This window comes from Rattus norvegicus, chromosome 1 (genome assembly GCF_021556685.1).
Source record: "Rattus norvegicus strain SHRSP/BbbUtx chromosome 1, alternate assembly SHRSP_T2T, whole genome shotgun sequence".
NCBI classification, from domain to species: Eukaryota; Metazoa; Chordata; class Mammalia; order Rodentia; family Muridae; genus Rattus; species Rattus norvegicus.
In genome coordinates, this window is record NC_141534.1 from 146,770,610 (window position 1) to 146,788,116 (window position 17,507).

The 17,507-nt window shown below is 52.0% G+C and overlaps 1 protein-coding gene across 4 annotated transcripts; it reads right to left on the bottom strand.

The window, feature by feature from the left end:
• Positions 1-42: 42 nt before the first annotated feature.
• Unc45a (unc-45 myosin chaperone A) lies at positions 43-14,775 on the bottom strand. Of its 4 annotated transcripts, none has more exon segments than NM_001037647.1 (20): positions 43-650; positions 813-968; positions 1,074-1,191; positions 2,098-2,213; positions 2,425-2,538; positions 2,903-2,969; positions 3,146-3,273; positions 3,465-3,605; positions 3,919-4,060; positions 4,629-4,723; positions 5,861-6,161; positions 7,387-7,558; positions 8,273-8,443; positions 9,148-9,316; positions 10,724-10,891; positions 11,357-11,449; positions 13,572-13,747; positions 14,043-14,079; positions 14,288-14,449; positions 14,601-14,775. In NM_001037647.1, coding segments are annotated over 20 exon segments (2,835 nt in total). In that variant the 5' UTR covers positions 14,652-14,775; the 3' UTR covers positions 43-392.
• Positions 14,776-17,507: the final 2,732 nt, after the last annotated feature.

Consider the following 17,507-nt stretch of genomic DNA (forward strand, 5'->3'; position numbering starts at 1 on the left):
CGTCCCACCCTCAGCAGCCCCGCCTACACAACAAACTTGAGCTTTAGTTCCACATGATTTATTAGAGGGACTAGCCTGCTGGCAGGCTCTGGTGATGCTCCCGGCTTGTGAGGATGCTACTGTGCCCTTCCTTCTTGATGCCCATAATCCACAGACTTGAATGGGATGCGTGCTCCCCATTCCCAGCTCTCTACAGTACAGACAGGGCCCTTCTGAGTGCTGGCAGGGCAGGGCTGTGTGGTGCGTGTCCCCAGGATAGAGAACACCAAAGTGCAGCTGGGGAGGAAGGCCAGTGTCCAGCATCCCAGTCCTGTTGGCCACGCTGCTTCTATCCTGACTCTCAGAGCTGTGATGGGTAGCAGACACATGAGCTGTGGGTCCAGGGCAGAACCTCACTCCCCATCCTGGTTGGGTTGGATAAGTCTATATTCCACGGCTTTCTCCAGACAGGCTGCAGCAGCCCTGGTGACTGGGCTCTCCTCGCCCTTGGCCAACACTGACAGGATCTCCAGGACCTCGCTCTCCATCAGGGTGCTGGCGATCTCCTTCGAGGACTCCATCATGTTCAGCACCACGACAGTGCCCCGGTGCTGCAGCTCCGGATTGGGGCTCAGAAGCAGGGCCTGCAGGATCTCCAGCCAGTGCGTGGTCTGTAGGGAATGGTGGGTGTGAAGACCTAGCAACAGGCTCGACTCTGGCAGAAAACACATCTGTACCCTGGGAGCTCCCCAACAGAAGAGCGATGCTACCATGTGAGGAACTGCTAGTTCCCTCACCCTCCTCCATGCCCCCCACAAGAACAGGCAACTAACCACTTGTGGGATACGGCTGCAGAGTGAGGGCCGCATGGAGGTGAGCATGGCCAGGCCACCGGCAGCAGCCCTCCGCAGAAGCTCATCATCTTCTCCGCTGTACAGCACCAGCAGCTTCAACCGGTCGTTGCCCTGGGCTTCGAAGAGATCCTGTACCTGCGAACAGACGGGGAGAGGACCCTGCTACCTCGGCCCACAGTGTGCTCAAAGTGCAGGGCCGCTGGCATCTCTGTCACGGTGACTGGCTGGACCGACCCTCACCTCTTTGCTCATGGCTAAGTTACACATGCACTCTGTAGCTGCCCGGCGGATCATCTCATGCTCCTCAAACATGTAGCCCTCAATCATGGGCACGGCCTTCTCCTTCAGGATCTTCTGTCTGCAGGACAAGTTGGCACACGTGACTAGAGTCTCCATATCATCCTGTACCACACTACCCCAGGTGGCTGTGCCCTGAGCTGAGGCGCTCCCCTAGCAGTGCCCACAGGCTTTCCTGTGTGGGTTATGAACTGCAGAGCTTTCTAGCCTTCTGGCCTGGCTACACACAGCATGGGGGTGTTGAGCGTCCTGGAACTTAGCAAAGCAGGGTGGTTATGAAGATAGCTCGGTAAACATCAATCATCTGAGCTCTGAACCTGCCCAAGCTGCCTGAACTGTTTCACCTGACGCTCATCATAGCCCCAGGCTTGAATTATCTTCCTTAATGTTCACCTTACTCCATGTATAGTGGTGGCTACCGTCTCTATTTAGCCAAAGCAGAAACTGGGCCGCATGGTGAGTCATGTGTTCAAGGTCACAGTACTAACAACTAATACACATTCACTGTGACTACTGCCAGGGCCAGATACCTAGGAACTAAGGGCTTTCAGGAGAGGTTGGGGAGTCTGGCCTAGAACTCACAGCCAATCTTCCTCCCTTGGCATGAGCCACCACTTGTGCCTGATGAAGGGTTTTATAAGCATTTTCTCAGCCATCTCTCCATGCTACTACTCCACAGTTAGATACCTAACTAACTCTGAGTGGAAGCTGAGGCAGAATGACTTAAAGACTTTCTTAGGGTGAGTGAGCCAGTGAGTGTCAGCAGTCTGAGGAGAGGAGGAGGATGTAGTGGGCAGAGTCAGGGCCCCAGCGCTTCACCCTGCCACCCCTGGCATGACTGTGTCCTCTGTATGTGGCAGAGGAGTCATTGTGAGGCACACAGAATGACCAGGAACTGTCTTCCAAACTCCAGCGTGAGTAACTGGGGCTCACCCAAATCCCTGTGCCAAGCTGCATAGGACCTTACCTAAGCCTCTCACTGATCCCGGCCAGGTTCGTTAGGGCCATGAGGGCCTCAAAGTTCTGCAGTCCTGAGCAACTGAGGTGCAGCAGAGAGACAAGGGGCCGGACTACTTCGTAGATCTGTGATAGAACCCCACACATCAGTGCTCATGCAACTCCAGGGACCCCCAGCAGGGAGCCCACCCAAGACAGTGGCTCTGTGACTGTCCTCTACCCCAGGACTCAGCAATACCGCCACTTCCTGTTGGTCATGAGAGGGAGACCAGGACGGGGGCCATCAGGGCAGAATGAAGGAACAGGAGGGCCACAGGCAGAGCAAGGATTCACGTACCCGCTCACCAGGAAAGGTCATCTCTGGGTTGGAGGTGATGGTGAGCTTAGCAAGAGCCTGTGCTGCCTTCGTCTGCCCGACGTCGGTGCCCTCCAGGGCCAGCGGGAGCAGAGCCTATCAAACAGCCCCAGCCCTGTCAGTGCCCAGTCTAGCATCGATCCTGACTGCACCCTTCCTCTCATTCTTTCCATGGGCCTGAGAATACTCCCGCTCAGACTCTCCCTCATTCTGAGGTCTCTCGTTAAAACCACCCACACTTCCTCAACCACCTATTAGGTACTAAACATGGGTTGTGCTGGGCCCCGGGGCCAAAGAGGGAAAAGGAGGCAAACGCAGGACCTTTATGGCCCCAAAGGACTCTGGGGCGCCTGTCCACAGAAGCATCTGGTCACTATTAGTGTCCTCCAAGCCAGAGCCACTGAGTCATGCTTTATAGGTGGATGGCTCAGGATCAGAAAGGAGTCAGAAGCCAGCTTACCTTGCCCCCTCCCTGGGCAACCACGGTACCTCGATCCTCCACCTCTTCCACCAAAGCCAGGAAGACCCTGCAGGGAAGAGACATGGTGAATGGGTATGGCCCAAGGTTCTGGCAAACAGGCATTTCATTCTTAAGCAAACAAAGGAAGACGGTCGAGTGCTCTCCAACCCACATAGCATAGCACCCACTCCAAGAGGCAAGCTGCAGGCCAAGGCAGGAGTTAGGAGGCACAGGCTGGCTTACCTGGAGAGTAGCTCCCTACAGGAGTTCGTCAGCACTGGGCTCTCCGTCTTCACCATACACGTCATGGCTGACACCACACCCGCTGCCAGCAGCTTCTTCACACGAGCCCGCACGAAGCTTGGTTTGTCCTGCGGGAGAAGGCAGTCTGGGAGGGAGCCCTAGCTGGCTAGGTAGGAAAATGTGTACTTTCCTCACAGAAGACACTGAGGACCATGTTGGAAATAATCAGCTTAAAGGAAAGCCACCCCCCCTCGCTAAGGACTGGTCACCCAGCTCAACTGCTGCCCCCCTGGCCCCAGGCCTCCTTGCAGACCCGCACCTTGGGGTGCTGTTCAGGCACGTGCTGCTTGGCATACTTAGCCAGCTCCACCATCTTGGGGTCAGGCTCCTCATAGTCATAGCTGTTGGTGCAATTGACCAGGGCCGAGCCTACGGCAAAGAGTACCGACCTCTCTTCAGACTGCCGGGAGAGAGGGACATTCAGCAGGGAGGTCCCAGCAGAGCAGCCCAGCTCAGAGCAGCTGAGCCAGGCCTCCATGCCACCCTCCACAGCCTCACCTAGAACCTAGGGGAAGACTGGGACCTGCTCCAACCCCAGAGTCAGAGCTCACAATCCCGGCTCCTAACTCCTCCAGGGCAACTGTGCTTCCAGAAGCCACACAATGCAGTGCTCTGCTTCCCAAGATCATAGGGACATGGGTAACCTGCTAAAGCCCAGTAAGCTCACATCCTAGATCCCACCCCTAGGTGAGAGCAGGAACCCCCAGAGCTACCCTGCTGAGCTGGAACAGGGCCTTCAGAGCAGCCTCGTCCTCCACAAACTCTTCCTTCACATCAGCGTCAAAGGTGAGGTACGCCAGGCCCTCCACTGCCCAGCGCCGAGTACCCGCATCAATCTGGTCATTGCATAGCCACCTATGGACACGTATGATCGTGGGTATGATCAGAGGTATGAAGTGGGAGCCAACCATGGTACAGGTACAGGCCTGTGATCTCAGCACTCGGGTGGCAGAGACAGGACGGTCACAAGTTCTAGGCCGGTTTGGGTTTAGTGAGACCCTATCTCAAAAAAACAAAATAGGACAGCAAATAGAAGTGGGAGAAAGAAGGGGTAACCTGGACATTGACACTGTCACTTATGAGCGAGGATCTGGGAGGATTTGTCTAAGGGAAAGCAGGTCCTGCCTGGGATGGATAGCAGGAAACAAAGGAGTTCCATCTTCCATATGCACATATGCACACCAGAGGATGATGTCAGTTCACTTGGGAGCTGAAGTTAGGCTAGCAGTCAGCAAACCCCTAGGGTCCTTCTGTCTCTGCCCACCACAGCAGAGGTGTGACAGGTACGTGGGCAACCACACCCAGCTTTTGAATAAGGTGCTTGGGGTTCACACTCAGGCCCTCACCGTCGCACCCACTGAGCATCTCTACAGTTCCACCCCCTCTCTTAAGGTCTGTCCAGAAATGGAGAAATACGACTCACTTTCGGCACTGCTTGGCCAGTTTGAGAGTAGAGCCTTCAGCAAACTGCTTCATGCTAAAGTCAGTCCCTCCAGCTGATCCGAGCTTACAGAGTCCCTGGAGGAAGAGGACAAGGCCAGTTGGTTGGTGCCTAGGATGGAGACCACAGCCTGGCTCTCTCACCAGGCTTTGGATCTCTCCAAGGCCCTCTGTCATTGCTCTGGGAAGACCACTAACATGAATTAATCAGCCTCTCCACAGGTGACAGATACAGGGAGTGTTGGTCAGCAGCCACCTACCGAGGTGGGCATAGGACACAGTGACTGGTCGAAACTGACACCTAGTATCCTGAGCTATGTTCTTTCTACCTTCATTCCCGCTCTACACTGTGTCTTACTCTGTCCCTTTCATGTCATAAAAAGCACTTTGGGCCAGACATAGTGGCTCATACGCATAATCCCAGACTTTGGAGGTAAAGGCAGGATGATCAAAAGTTTTAGGCCAGCCTCGGGTTTATAACGAGTTTGGAGCCAGTCTGGACTACATAAGCTAGTCCTGGCTCAAAAGAAAACAGAAAAGCCCTGTACTTGAGCCATGTCCTAAATCCTCACCAGACAGAAACCCTGGACTAACTGTCTGTGCTAGGTGGGTTCTTTGTCAACTTTACACAAGCTGGGGTCGTCTGGGAACAAGGGACCTCAGTTGAGGAATGGCTTCCATCAGACGGCCTGTAGTAAGGCCCAGGTGCCATCTCTGGAAGGTGGTCCTGAGGTGTACAAGAAAACAAACTGAGCAAACCATGTGGAAGAAGCTAGTAAGCCAGCACTCCTTAATGGTCTCTGCTTCAGTTCCTGCCCCAGGTTCCCGCCCTGCCTCCCTTTCAAAGAAAGCTGTAACATGAAAGAAAGCCTTCCACTCCAAGTTGTTTTTGTTAATGGTGTTTGTCACGGCAATAGAGAGTAAGCTACAACAGTACCCAAGGAGGAGAACCAGACCCCACAGTGATGTCTACAGCTGGCTCATGGATGCCCAGAAAGACCAAACACAGTTTCTGCTTCTCCATAGGCCTTTTAACCAGCAAGAGAACAGTGTGAGGCACCATACATTCCTAGACATCCTCTGTACCTGGGTCACCTCCCACATGATCATAAGCCCTTCAGTGGCAGAAGCCCCAGTGAGGTCCTGTGTGGACTTTCACCTACAGTGTCGAGTTGCCCCAGCAGACACCAGCTGACCAGTCCCCTCCCATCTCACCACTAGTGCTCTGATGCGGATGCTGTCCCTCTCACTGCCCTTGTACAGGTCCTTGAGCAGCGCGACGCCATTGGCAGTGATAAATGAGGCTCGCTTGGCTTTGCCGGCTGCATGGATCAGTGCTTCCACTGCCACCAGCTGTTCTTCCTCCTGCTCTGAGGCGCAGAGAGCGATCACACTCTCCATGACACCGCTCAGCTCTAAGGCCCGGTTGCCAGCGTCACATGGGCCCTGCAGAAGGCAGGACACTGTCTGGATGGCTCGCAGCTTCCCGGCCAGCCCTTGGCCCTCAAACCAGCTCCTGAGGGGCACAGAGTCATAGCTGTCATGTCAAAGCACACACAAGGGGCCTCTTCTCCCTGTCTCCCCTACAGTAGGGGGGCACTTGGTGCTAGATGGGCAGAAACAGCAAGAGAAGCTAATAAAGGAAGCCTGACCATCCCAACAGCACTCGCCACCTTCCACTACTGCCCTCCACTCAGGCCTAGGTAGGGACACTCCACCAAACAAAGCTTACTCTCAGACACACTGCTTTCCTGTACCCCTTAAGATCATCCCACTGTAAGCTTTTATTGTCAGTCACTTCTCCTCAGCTGTCAATACCTCAAGGGTAGACTGTCACGTTTAGTTCTTGGGTTATAAAAGAAATCCAGCTAAGTGTTTGGCTTATGTGTCATGCGTGACACATCTGCTGCAGTTTTCCTGGTGTAGTCACTTTAGAACAAGAGTAGGTTTTGAGCTGGGCGCACTGGCACATACAACTCCATGTCCTGGCTACTCTGGAGCCCAGGAGTTCTAGGCCAGCCTGGGCTACATAGTGAGACTTTCCTCTTAAAATAAGTTGGTTGTTTTGAATGAATGTCTCCCATAAACTCATAAATTTGAATGTTTGGTCTGTAGTTGGTGGAACTCTTTGGGAAGGATTAGGAGGTGTGGCCTTGTTGGAGAAGGTGTGGTACTGAGGATGAGCTTTGAGGTTGCAAAGCCCACTCCTTCCAAATTCTTCCAAATTAGTGGACTCTCTGTGTCTCTGTTCTCTGTTTCTCTATCCCTGTCTCTGTCTCTCTGTCTCTGTCTCTCTCTTCTCTCTCTCTCTCTCTCTCTCTCTCTCTCTCTCTCTCTGTCTCTCTCTCTCTCTCTCTCCATGCCTGCCTGCTGGCTGTCAAACTCTCTGCAATGATGGTTATAAATTCTAATCACCCTCTGAAACTGTTAAGCCCCTAATAGATGCTTTTATAGGCTACCCTGGTCACGTTGTCTCTTCACAGCAATAGAAAAGTAACTAAGGGGTTGGGGATTTAGCTCAGTGGTAGAGCGTTTGCCTAGCAAGCGCAAGGCCCTGGGTTTGATCCCCAGCTCCGAAAAAAAAAAAAAAGAAAGAAAAAAAAAAAAAAAGAAAGAAAAGTAACTAAGCACTGAGGTGGGGGTGTTGGGGATCACTTTAGCTTCCTAGTCCTCCCTTAGGATTGCCCTCCATGCTTTCTCGCTGGCAGCCGCAGCAACGGGAGAGCCGCATGCTCCCTCACCTGATGTAGTTCTCACAGAGTCGGTGGAAGTTCTCCCGCTCAGCATCGCACTTTAGGTCATCAAACAGCTTGCTGAGGAGGATGGAGGCACTCATGCGGCTGTTTGCGGTCACCGTGAGCTCCCCGGCGGCCTCCGGCACAGAGCCCCCCACCTCCAGAATCTTTTTCAGACCTGGAAAGATACCCCAGGGAGACAGTAGAGCACTGGTGCCAACCCCTAAAGGGAGACAGCCCAGGACATGCAGAGAAAAGCAAGGCCACCTCTCAGTCAGGGAGGTCAGAGTTCAAACAGAGCATGACAGTGTGAATCCATGGAGGAAACAGAAGCAGGCTCCATGGACCACTGCAGAGGGCTGCCGGGCAGGGCCTTCCCGAGTCCTTTCTTCCTTATCTCTTACTTATCATTTTGGAAAGTGAGAAGTGTACCCTACTACATTATGACTTAGCCGTCTTCTTCCTCCAAGTGTAGCAATGACAGCTAAGCACTAAGAAAAACTTCAAATGGGCCAGTGAGATGGCTCAGCAGATAAAGGTGCTTGCTGCCAAGTCTGACTGACCTGATTTCAATCCCCCGGCCCCACATGGTAGGAGGAGAAAATCAACCTTGGCTTGGCTATCTTGACTTTCACTAGGGTCATGGCATTTGAACACACACACACACACACACACACACACACACACACACACACACACTCTTCAGGACTGTCCAACGTACACACATTCATGACACACATACACGCAACTGGAGGGTCTCGCAGGGGTTACACGGGCTACAGGAGGGCAGCTCAGGATAACTCATGGCTGTGTGTGATTACTTTTCTTGTCAGTTGTACAGAGAAGCAGGCCTCAGACACCCAAGCAGGTTTTTCTAAACCGCACCACTTACCTTGATCAATGACCCAGAGTGTGAGGCTGTTGTTGGGATCTTTCGGTGACTTCCGAGGTACCATTTTAATGAGGAGGGTCAGGGCATTGTCCCGGCCTTGGCCAGAGACCCCCATCTCAGTCAGAAGCTCCAAGAGGTTACTGATGAGAACCTTCAGCTCCCGGGCAGGATCTGGCAACAATACACATTAGTGATCAATGCCTGTGACATAACGGGTTCAGTCTTCTGCAGAACAAAACAGCACAGGGCTGCAGAGATGGCTCAGCAGTTAAGAGCACTGACTGCTTTTCCAGAGGTCCCGAGTTCAATTCCCAGCAACCACATGGTGACTCACAACCATCTGTAATGGGATCTGATACCATCTTCTGGAGTGTCTGAAGACAGCTACAGTGTACTCACATAAAATAAATAAATAAAAATTAAAAAAAAAAAGCAAAACAGCACAACAGAGCGAGGTACATTACTGGGCTCTACAGTGACCCAGCCCTGTGTAACTGCTGAACTCCCCAAGAGTCAGAGAGACTCAGGCAAAGGAGGATTCCCTCCTGGGCTCTGAGCTGAGCCTACCTCTCCTCAAGCACCCTGGCTATTAGATCCCAGAGGAAAAGCTGGGTATGGGGCCTCAGACCTATGATGTCAGCACTTGGGAGGCTGAGGCCAGAGGACTGAGAGCCTATGTGCTACCTGGCAAGCCCTAAACCAGCATGTTCTCGGCAAAACAAAACGAAAGAATTTAGAGTACAATATCACCACTAAGCCACATTTCGGAACAACCTGGAACTGCGTATCTCACCCTGAGAAACTGGCTGACTGGGTTCAGCCTCATCCGCATCCACAACACTACCATCCAAGGGACCAGACCGGCTTCCACTCACCCACGATAATGGCACCTTCTTTGCCTCGGAAGCCTTTCTTGACACCTTCCTTGAGGGCATCAAACATAACCTGCAGCAGGTGGCAGGCTGCCAGCGACACAGCCTGGTTTTCCACACCCAGGATGGAGACGACTCTCCGAGTTCCTAGGACACTCAGGGTCGCCACTGTCTAAGGAGGGAAAGAGTCAGACAGAGGCTCTGGTTGGTAAGGGGCAGCCACGGTGATTCCTAATGGTGAGTTAGTGAGTATGGTCAGAAAGTGAGTAAACACCTGGGTGGAAGGGCCAGCTCCAAGGAAAGTAGGTGTGTCTAATGGTTATAACCTGGGGCCATGCAGGTATGACCTGGGGTCATGCCATGCTTCCTGGCTGGGCGGGTCAAAGGAAAGCATCTCATTTGGTTGTGGTGGCATCACCTGCAATCCCAGACAGAGGCTGGATAGCAGTCAGTTCTAGGACAGCCAAGCCACATATCCAGTGTCTGAAAACAAGGAGGAAGAGATAGGAGGAAGAAGAGGAGGAGAAATTCCAGAATCCCCATCCACCTCGGCTCACTGACGCTTGAGAGAAGACAAGCCCCAAGAGTGACTACTCGGTCTCATGTCTCCTCCAGAAGAAGGCACACCTTAATAGAGCTTCCTGACTGATGCCAGTTCCTTCCCAACCCCAGCACTAAGGTCTGCATGCGCTTGAGGGTGTGAACATGCATGGGCAGATCCGCAAGGCCTAGTCATCGCTCTTGTAAGCCAGAGAGCCCAGGAGGTCTAATGGGTTCGTCTCAGCTCACATAGACCTCTGGGAGCTAGAGGATGCTATGGGGTGTCACGGTTGGACTAGTCAAAGGATAGCCCAGGCTTGGCCTCAAGGGATTTCATCGACTACATCCAAATCTACCCTTCTTGGAACTGGAGCTTCCTCTAAAAGCAATCAAGGAGCCCAGCATGGCAGTACATGCTGTGATCCCAGAGGGAACATGAATTGAAGACAGCCTAGACTACAGAAGACGACCCTGACTCTAAATAAGCACGTATATATACATAAAAACATACTGATGAACCAGAGGCCAAGTTCCTATCTCCTGGGTCCAGCCAGCACAGGCAAGAGCTGGGGCCATGGACTTTCCTGGTCCAGAAGCAAGGCTATCCTTGCCGTACTGTCCACACCAGACAACAGTCCATGCTGCTAATCGGGTCACTAGAACTAAGGGGAGATGCTGCTGGTGACATCACTGACATCTCTCCTCTCTGGAGATAAAGGAGTCAGCCCTTTAGAGCACATTCAACACCCCTTTCTGAACAGCGTTGAGTGGGGCAGTGACCAGGTGTCCCTGTGGACTGTCTTCAGGAAAACGCTCAAGGTGTAACAGGGCTGTTTGTCCTTTCTGTTCCTACTCCACCCTATGTGTGGGGGTCTTTTCTGTCCTTTTTATTTTTCCCTTCTGGTTGTGTCTGTGTCACTCTGGATCTGTCTGTGCTTTAAGCTGGTTTTGGAACAAGATGAGGAATGAAAGCGCAGACATTAGTAGACAGACAGACACACAGACGGAAGCAGTAACTGGTCCTCTCCACACCACATACCCGAGACTGGTGCTCAGAGCAAATGCCGACCAGTGTGCGCAGGGCTGCCAGCATGAGGTCAGTCTCTCCCGTGTCCAGTAGGCGCTGCAAAAGCTGAACCCCATTGCTCCGGAAGATCTTCTCGGCTCCAGCATCCTCTCGGGCCAGTACCACAAGGTTCTGAGAAGCCTATACCAGAGGAAGTACATTCTAATGTTGACACAACATATCTCCAAAGGCAGGGTGAGCAGAAAGGCCCTGAGCTCTAGACCTCAAAGATTCCCCTTAGCATCCAAGAGGTGGTAGCTATAAATTCAACCTCTTGGAACTGCAGCTTCCCTCTCTTCAAGTAGACTGGAGAGCTTGCTCTCCTGAGTGATGGCTAGAGTGGAATCCCTAGCAGGGCTTCAAGAGCAAAGACAGCATCTCAGTCACATTGTGTGCCAGATCCTGGCTCCAGGGTGGCCACCAAGGTGCTCTGTGAACACCAGTTCCCTTTCCTTGCTTCACATTAAGGACTCACGAGCTTCTATGCAGGAGGCATGCCTCAAGGTTCAGCCTACAACAGAGCAGGTCAGCAGGACACCAGAGGCCCACACCACTGAGCACAGAAGGATGTGCAAGAGCTCTAGTGGCCCACTCCAGGACCCATACCTTCTGCTTCTTCTCTGTGCCTTTCTCTTTGGGGTCCAACAGTATCTGAAACATCTGTTCCACTTTGGCATCTGTGGAGGACATGTACCGCACCTACGACAGAGCAACAGAGCACAGAATAAATCACCCGTCTTCGTCAGACATGTCCTATTTCCTAGGAGTTCTCCCTGGCTCCCTCTTCTGGGAGGCTCAGAGCTCAGGGCCAACAGCTAGCAACCATGACAGGCAGGAAGAGACTTGCCAGGCATCTCCTCCTAAACTTCCCAGGGCCCTCTCTGAACTACGCCCTGCTTGGGCACGAGGGCTTGCTGATGCCAAAGGAAGTGCCTTCAGATGGAAGGCATTTGTTAGCTGCAAGGAAACCAGCTCCCAGCAAATGCCGGCCATCATACTACAGCAGCCTAATGGACATGCTGCTATTGCACTGCACTTGACAGTCACTTACAAGAGGCCGGAAGGTTATGAGGTAGCTGCTAACACTCCTGTTGATGCTGTGTGTGTGTGTGTGTGTGTGCGTGCGTGCGTGCGTGCGTGCGTGCGTGCGTGTGTGTGTGTGTGTGTGTGTGTGTGTGTTAAAGCAAGGTATTTTTTGGAAAACCTCTTTAACCCCATTCTTCTAATATTACCATTTTCATAAACACAACACACACATACAAACACTCATTCTCTTTTTTCTTGTTTTTTAAAATACAGCCCAGGCTGGTCTTGAACCATTTTAATAAACACACACACACACACACACACACACACACACACACACACACACTTTTCTTTTTTTTTAAATGTAGCCCAGGCTGGTCTTGAACTCACAAAGATCTGTCTGCTTCTGCTCCTGAGTGCTGTGATTAAAGGTATGCACCACCCACCAGGTTTGGCCTTTAGTGGACAGTTTGTTGTTGGTTTTTTTTCACAACAGGGTTTCTCTGTGAAACAGTCCTGGCTGCCCTAGAATGCACTTTGTAAATCAGGCTGGTCTCAAATTCACAGACATCTGCCTTTCTCTGCCTCTGGGATATTAAAGGTGTGTACCACCCCACTGGCCTGGTGTACATTTTTAACAGGCCTTTATTTTTATTGTTTGTTTTTTTAAGTCAGAGTCTCACTATGTAGCTCTGGCTGTCCTGGAACTCATTCTGTAGACCAGGCTGGCCTTTAACCCAGAGGTCTGCTTGCCTCTGCCTCCCAAGTGCTGGGATTAAAGGTGTGCACCACCGCCCGGCTTTTATTGTAAAATGTTAGTATTTTTCATCGGACTTACACAGATGCACCCAAATGTTCCCAGACATGACATATTATTTGGGTCCTTAAGTCAGCGACAGAGTGCGTTCCTATATGTAATACCACATATCTTGCTTTTCCGTTTACCAATCAGCAGAGCCCTGTCTGGTCACACACGATCATTTCTCAGAAACAGCACTGACCTAGTCTGTTTAGTTTTGTTCTCTCCTTGCTGAGTATACAGGCAAGTCCCAAGTCTCTCTTACTATAAACAAAACTGAAATAAAAGTCAGACATCTGGGGGTTGGGGATTTGGCTCAGTGGTAGAGCACTTGCCTAGGAAGCGCAAGGCCCTGGGTTCGGTCCCCAGCTCCGAAGGAAAAAAAAAAAAAAAAAGTCAGACATCTGAAACTCCAACACTTGGGAGGTGTAGGTAGGAAGTTAAGGCCATCCACAGCCATGCAGCAAGTCCAGGACTAGCCTAGGTTGCGTGAAACCCTGTCTAAAAAAAGTAAAAATAAAAATGTTTTTGGAAGCAAGAGAATCAGGGGTTCGAGGCCAGCTTTGGCCACGTAGTGAGTCTAAGGCTAACTAGATCATCACCTGTTTCTTTACAGCTTTGATATGCTAATGTACTTCGGCCTTATGGAGCCAAATCAATTCCTACTTTCCCCAGGTACTGTAAGAGCCCACACACCCACATCCACACCACCTACCTGCCTCATTCTTTGCCAAGTACAAACGTATACATACACCGAAGAACCACACTTCAAGCATTATTATTATTTTTTTTTTGGTTCTTTTTTTCGGAGCTGGGGACCGAACCCAGGGCCTTGCGCTTCCTAGGTAAGTGCTCTACCACTGAGCTAAATCCCCAGCCCCCACTTCAAGCATTATTAATGTGTGTTTGTTACCAGTAGCTCCCGTCTGGAGCACTGTGTCTATATCCTTGACCCAGACCCAGGAAGTCCCCAACTTCTCTTGGCTCTTCACATACCTTCTCCTGAATCTGGCCCCCAATGTTCCTCAGGGACTCCTGGAAAACTTTGTTCTTGGGTTCTAGGCTCACACATCTCTTCAGGTCAAGGACAGCCTGGTCCAGGCGGCCCAGCTTCTCTAGGGCTTGGCTTCGTCGATAAAGTGCTTTGACATCCCCACCGTCCTTTTCAATGGCTGAGCACAAACAGGAGCTCTATCAGCACCCATGAGGCCACCGTCTCCAGGCAAGAGCAGTAAGGATAGATCTTGAGGGCCAAAGGAAGATAGGGGTACGAATGTGGAGCTCTGTGCTTCAGCCTCAGAAAAGGTGAGGGCAGCTGCAGAAAAGGAAAGGCCGAAGAAGTGGGAAAGCAAGTAGAAAGACGAGTGTCTGGGACCAAAGGAGGAGAAAGGGATGGCTCGGTGGTCCCAGAGTCCTTGCCCACCACAGAAAACCCATTGCTCCGTACGAGGGCCCACACCCCCCTACCTTTAGATGCCTCTGATTCTGCTTTGCTGTAATCTTCCTGTAAGAAAGATCAGGAGCCTGAGAGGAACTAATCGAGTGGCAACGACACCCCTGTTTTACTGAGCCACCTGATCCCTCACCACCCATGCCTAAAGACCACTGGCAATTGTGGGTGGCTAGAAAATGCCCAGCTGCTGCGCACAGCAGCGGCTATGGACAATCCCAGGCACAGGTAGAACCAGGTTAGAGCAACCCGACCCCCTCACCAGCTTGAGGTGGCAAGCAGCCCGGTTTCGGTGCAAAATAGCCTGGTCCTGGGGTGTCGCGCCAAGACTCAGGGCCTGGGTGTAGGCGGTCAAGGCGCCCTCGTAATCCCCGCATTTGAACAGCTCGTTGCCCTCCTTCCGCAGCTCCTCGGCTGAGCTGGCCTATGGAGAGAAAGACGGTGAGCAGAGCAGCGCGGTTGGAAGAGGAGCCGGGTCCGGGCAGAGTCCCATATAGGGCTAGAAAGAAGTGACGGAGTCCAGGTACGAAGGCGCATGTGCGAAGGGGAGATGTCGCAGGAGAATCAGTACGCACCCCGGGGTCGGAAGGTCGGGGCTCGGGGGTCCCCGGACCACTCACAGTCATCACGAAGCTGAGCTCCAAGAGCCGGTGCAGGCACAGTCACTGGAGCTAAGGTAGCCCTGGGCTCCGGAAGATGCCGGTGACTGCCCCGCCCCAGCAATGCGTCAGGGTTACGCCAAAGAAGGCGAGGCCAAGAAGAGGTTGCAAGGGCAGGGTACTCGGCCGCGTTGCGCAGGCGCGGGCGCAGGCGCACGGTCAAGGATGCTTCCCGAGCGTCTTAGTCTGTTCCCACTGGGACCTGTAGGGGGCGCGCGGCAGAGGCCCGAAAGGAAAGGCGGCGGCCGCGGGAGTTTTGCCTTTCTCTCCGTCCCGGACCACGGCAGAAGTGCACGAAATCTGCAGTCATCAATGCCATCAACAGTAGACTGTAGATGCCCAGTGCTAAGAGCGGGCCTGGGCCTCTAGGGAGAGAGGAGAGAATCAAAATTGTACACTGGCTGCACTGTACAAGTCAGGGTTTACAGAGCCAAGAGTCCCGAGAAAGCGCGGGATAAATATAGACTATGTGCGCATATTTTGCAAACAAATTTGGGAGCTCGCAATACCTTGAAGACGAACACGGCTAGATTCAGAATTAAACCCCCTACTACAATGTGTCCATGGACTACAAGATCCTCTTTATTAACACCGTCCAAACCCCTTAGGACATAAAGCAGCTTCCGTTACTTCGTTTTCAATTTTTACAGTATTGTTTGTAATTATGATTTAGGTGACTTCCTCTCCACTAGTCTGGAAGCTACAAGTCTCCCAACGCAGAATTCAAGGACAGAGCCCAAAACACTGAAGCGCCCTGTCAGTGTTCTGTGAATCTGGGGGCTAGAGTTCTTACCTGAGGATGGGTGGGGGCTGAAGAGTAGACAAGTTTACTTGGTACAGGGCCTCAAATTCATCCAGGGTACAGCAGGAACCCCCAGCAGCCTGCAGGTGGCAACAGTAGGCTTCCTCGGGAGTATCAGAGAGGCGAGGACAGAAAAAACCAGGGTAGTGGCGGCCTTCGGCATCCCGTGTAGTCTGACACAAATGGGGGTGGTGAGCCAGTGCTGGAGAGAAGCAAGACGTCTATAGAGAAGGGAGGTTACCCACATCCCTGGCACCCTGTTCAAAGTGCAAAATGGGGTCCAAGTCCCTAACAGAAGAGAAGAGGAGGCTCTCTCCACCCACCACTGGCAGCTCTCCCAATTCCCCAAATCACCCTCAGAGGATAGGGAAAGTATACCTGAGAGGTCGGTTGGCTGAGCGAGGTTCATCCAACTGAAAAGCAGTCCCACACACAGGCCTGTCAGCAGAAGCCCTGGATTCCTCTGGAGGCCCATGAGAAGTCACCTCCACCTCAGTTGTAGTCCAGTATGGGAATCCAGTATGGGTTCTAAGCCTTGGCTACAGACAGTAAGGAACCTGACATTAAAGTACCAAGATTCCCAGAAGTGGAAACTCCTCTGTTACAGGCTTGTAGGAAGATGAGAGTGATTAGGGCCTATCATCAGCTGGGAAATGTGAGGCCTTTGGCTCCAAACTGCCTACAAACTGGCTCCAAATTTCCTAAGCAGAAAGGAGGAAAGGAATGCCAAGGGAGAAAGAAAAGAAACGAACACGTAAAGCCAAATGTGTTTCTGTCTACCCATCCCTCAACTTCTAGGCTGCTATGGACGCCTCGGGAATACTGGCTATTCCATTTTAATCCCTAGAAACCTCTGTTCGGCCTGTGGGGCATCCCTCCGGAACCTCTGTGACATGGCAACCACCAAGCCTGCTGGAGAGTCCTGTCATGAAGCTTCCCCTGAGCCTTATCTCCCCAGCCACCAGCACAGACACAAAAGCTACCTGCCTGGTTGGAATACCCTTAGCAGCTAGCTAGCTATCTCCATTTCTCAGAACCCGTCAGGGAGACTCCAACATCTTGCTTATCCCTCATACTTCAGAGCTGCTGACACTAAGACGGGATTTCTCCAGAAGATCCAAAGCTTGGCGGCCAATAAAGAGTGAAGGATTATTCCAGTGCTTACCAAAGCTAGGTGACATTATGTTCCTGAAACAGCGGGGACAAGACTCATTACCTCAGGGGCCCAAAGCAGAGGTCTGGAGACTGAAGCAGGCTCCCTTATGGTTCAAGAGATTAATGTAAACAGTTTCTATAGAAACCATGCTGCCTCCCAGGAGCCCAAATCTGAAGCAACTGAACAAGATCCAATTCTCCAGAAGGTCAAATCCTAGCATTGTTAGGACCAAGATGTTAGGTTTAGATGCTCATGGTAACAGAGACTGACCCTGTGGGGAGAACTATGTCTGAAGCACTTTGAAAACGTTCTGGGCCTTGCCAGGTTGTAGATGGCCTTTTTCTCATGGAAGAAGCTGCCTCTGCCTCCCAGTCTAGATAAAATGGGCTTTCCTCACGGGCCCACGGCCACCTGTGCCTTCCAGCTCTATACACACAGCACTCTGTGAAACCATCGTTTCTGATTTTGTCTCTGTTTTCCGAGAGCCAGGATACTATGTCCTTGAACCTGGAGCAGAGACCAGAGCACCAAGCCGCTGTGATTGTTGAAAAACTGTTTTCTATATCCAGGATCTCAGCCTTTAAAAAACCTCCATGGGGACTGGAATGATGGCTCAGTGGATAAGGTGCTTGATGCACAAGAATAAAGACTTGCATTCAGATTAATGCAACAGCCGGGTAAAAAGCTGGGGGTGGCGACCTATGACTGTTGTGCTGGGGAGGTGGAAACAGGAGACTCCTTGAAATTCGTTCGGTAGCTACTCTTGCTAAATACCTTGGCTACAGGTTCAAGGAGAGTCTTTGTCTCTAAAACTAAGGTGGAGACTTGCACGCGCACAAACGTTGGGGGAGGGGAGAAAGGAATG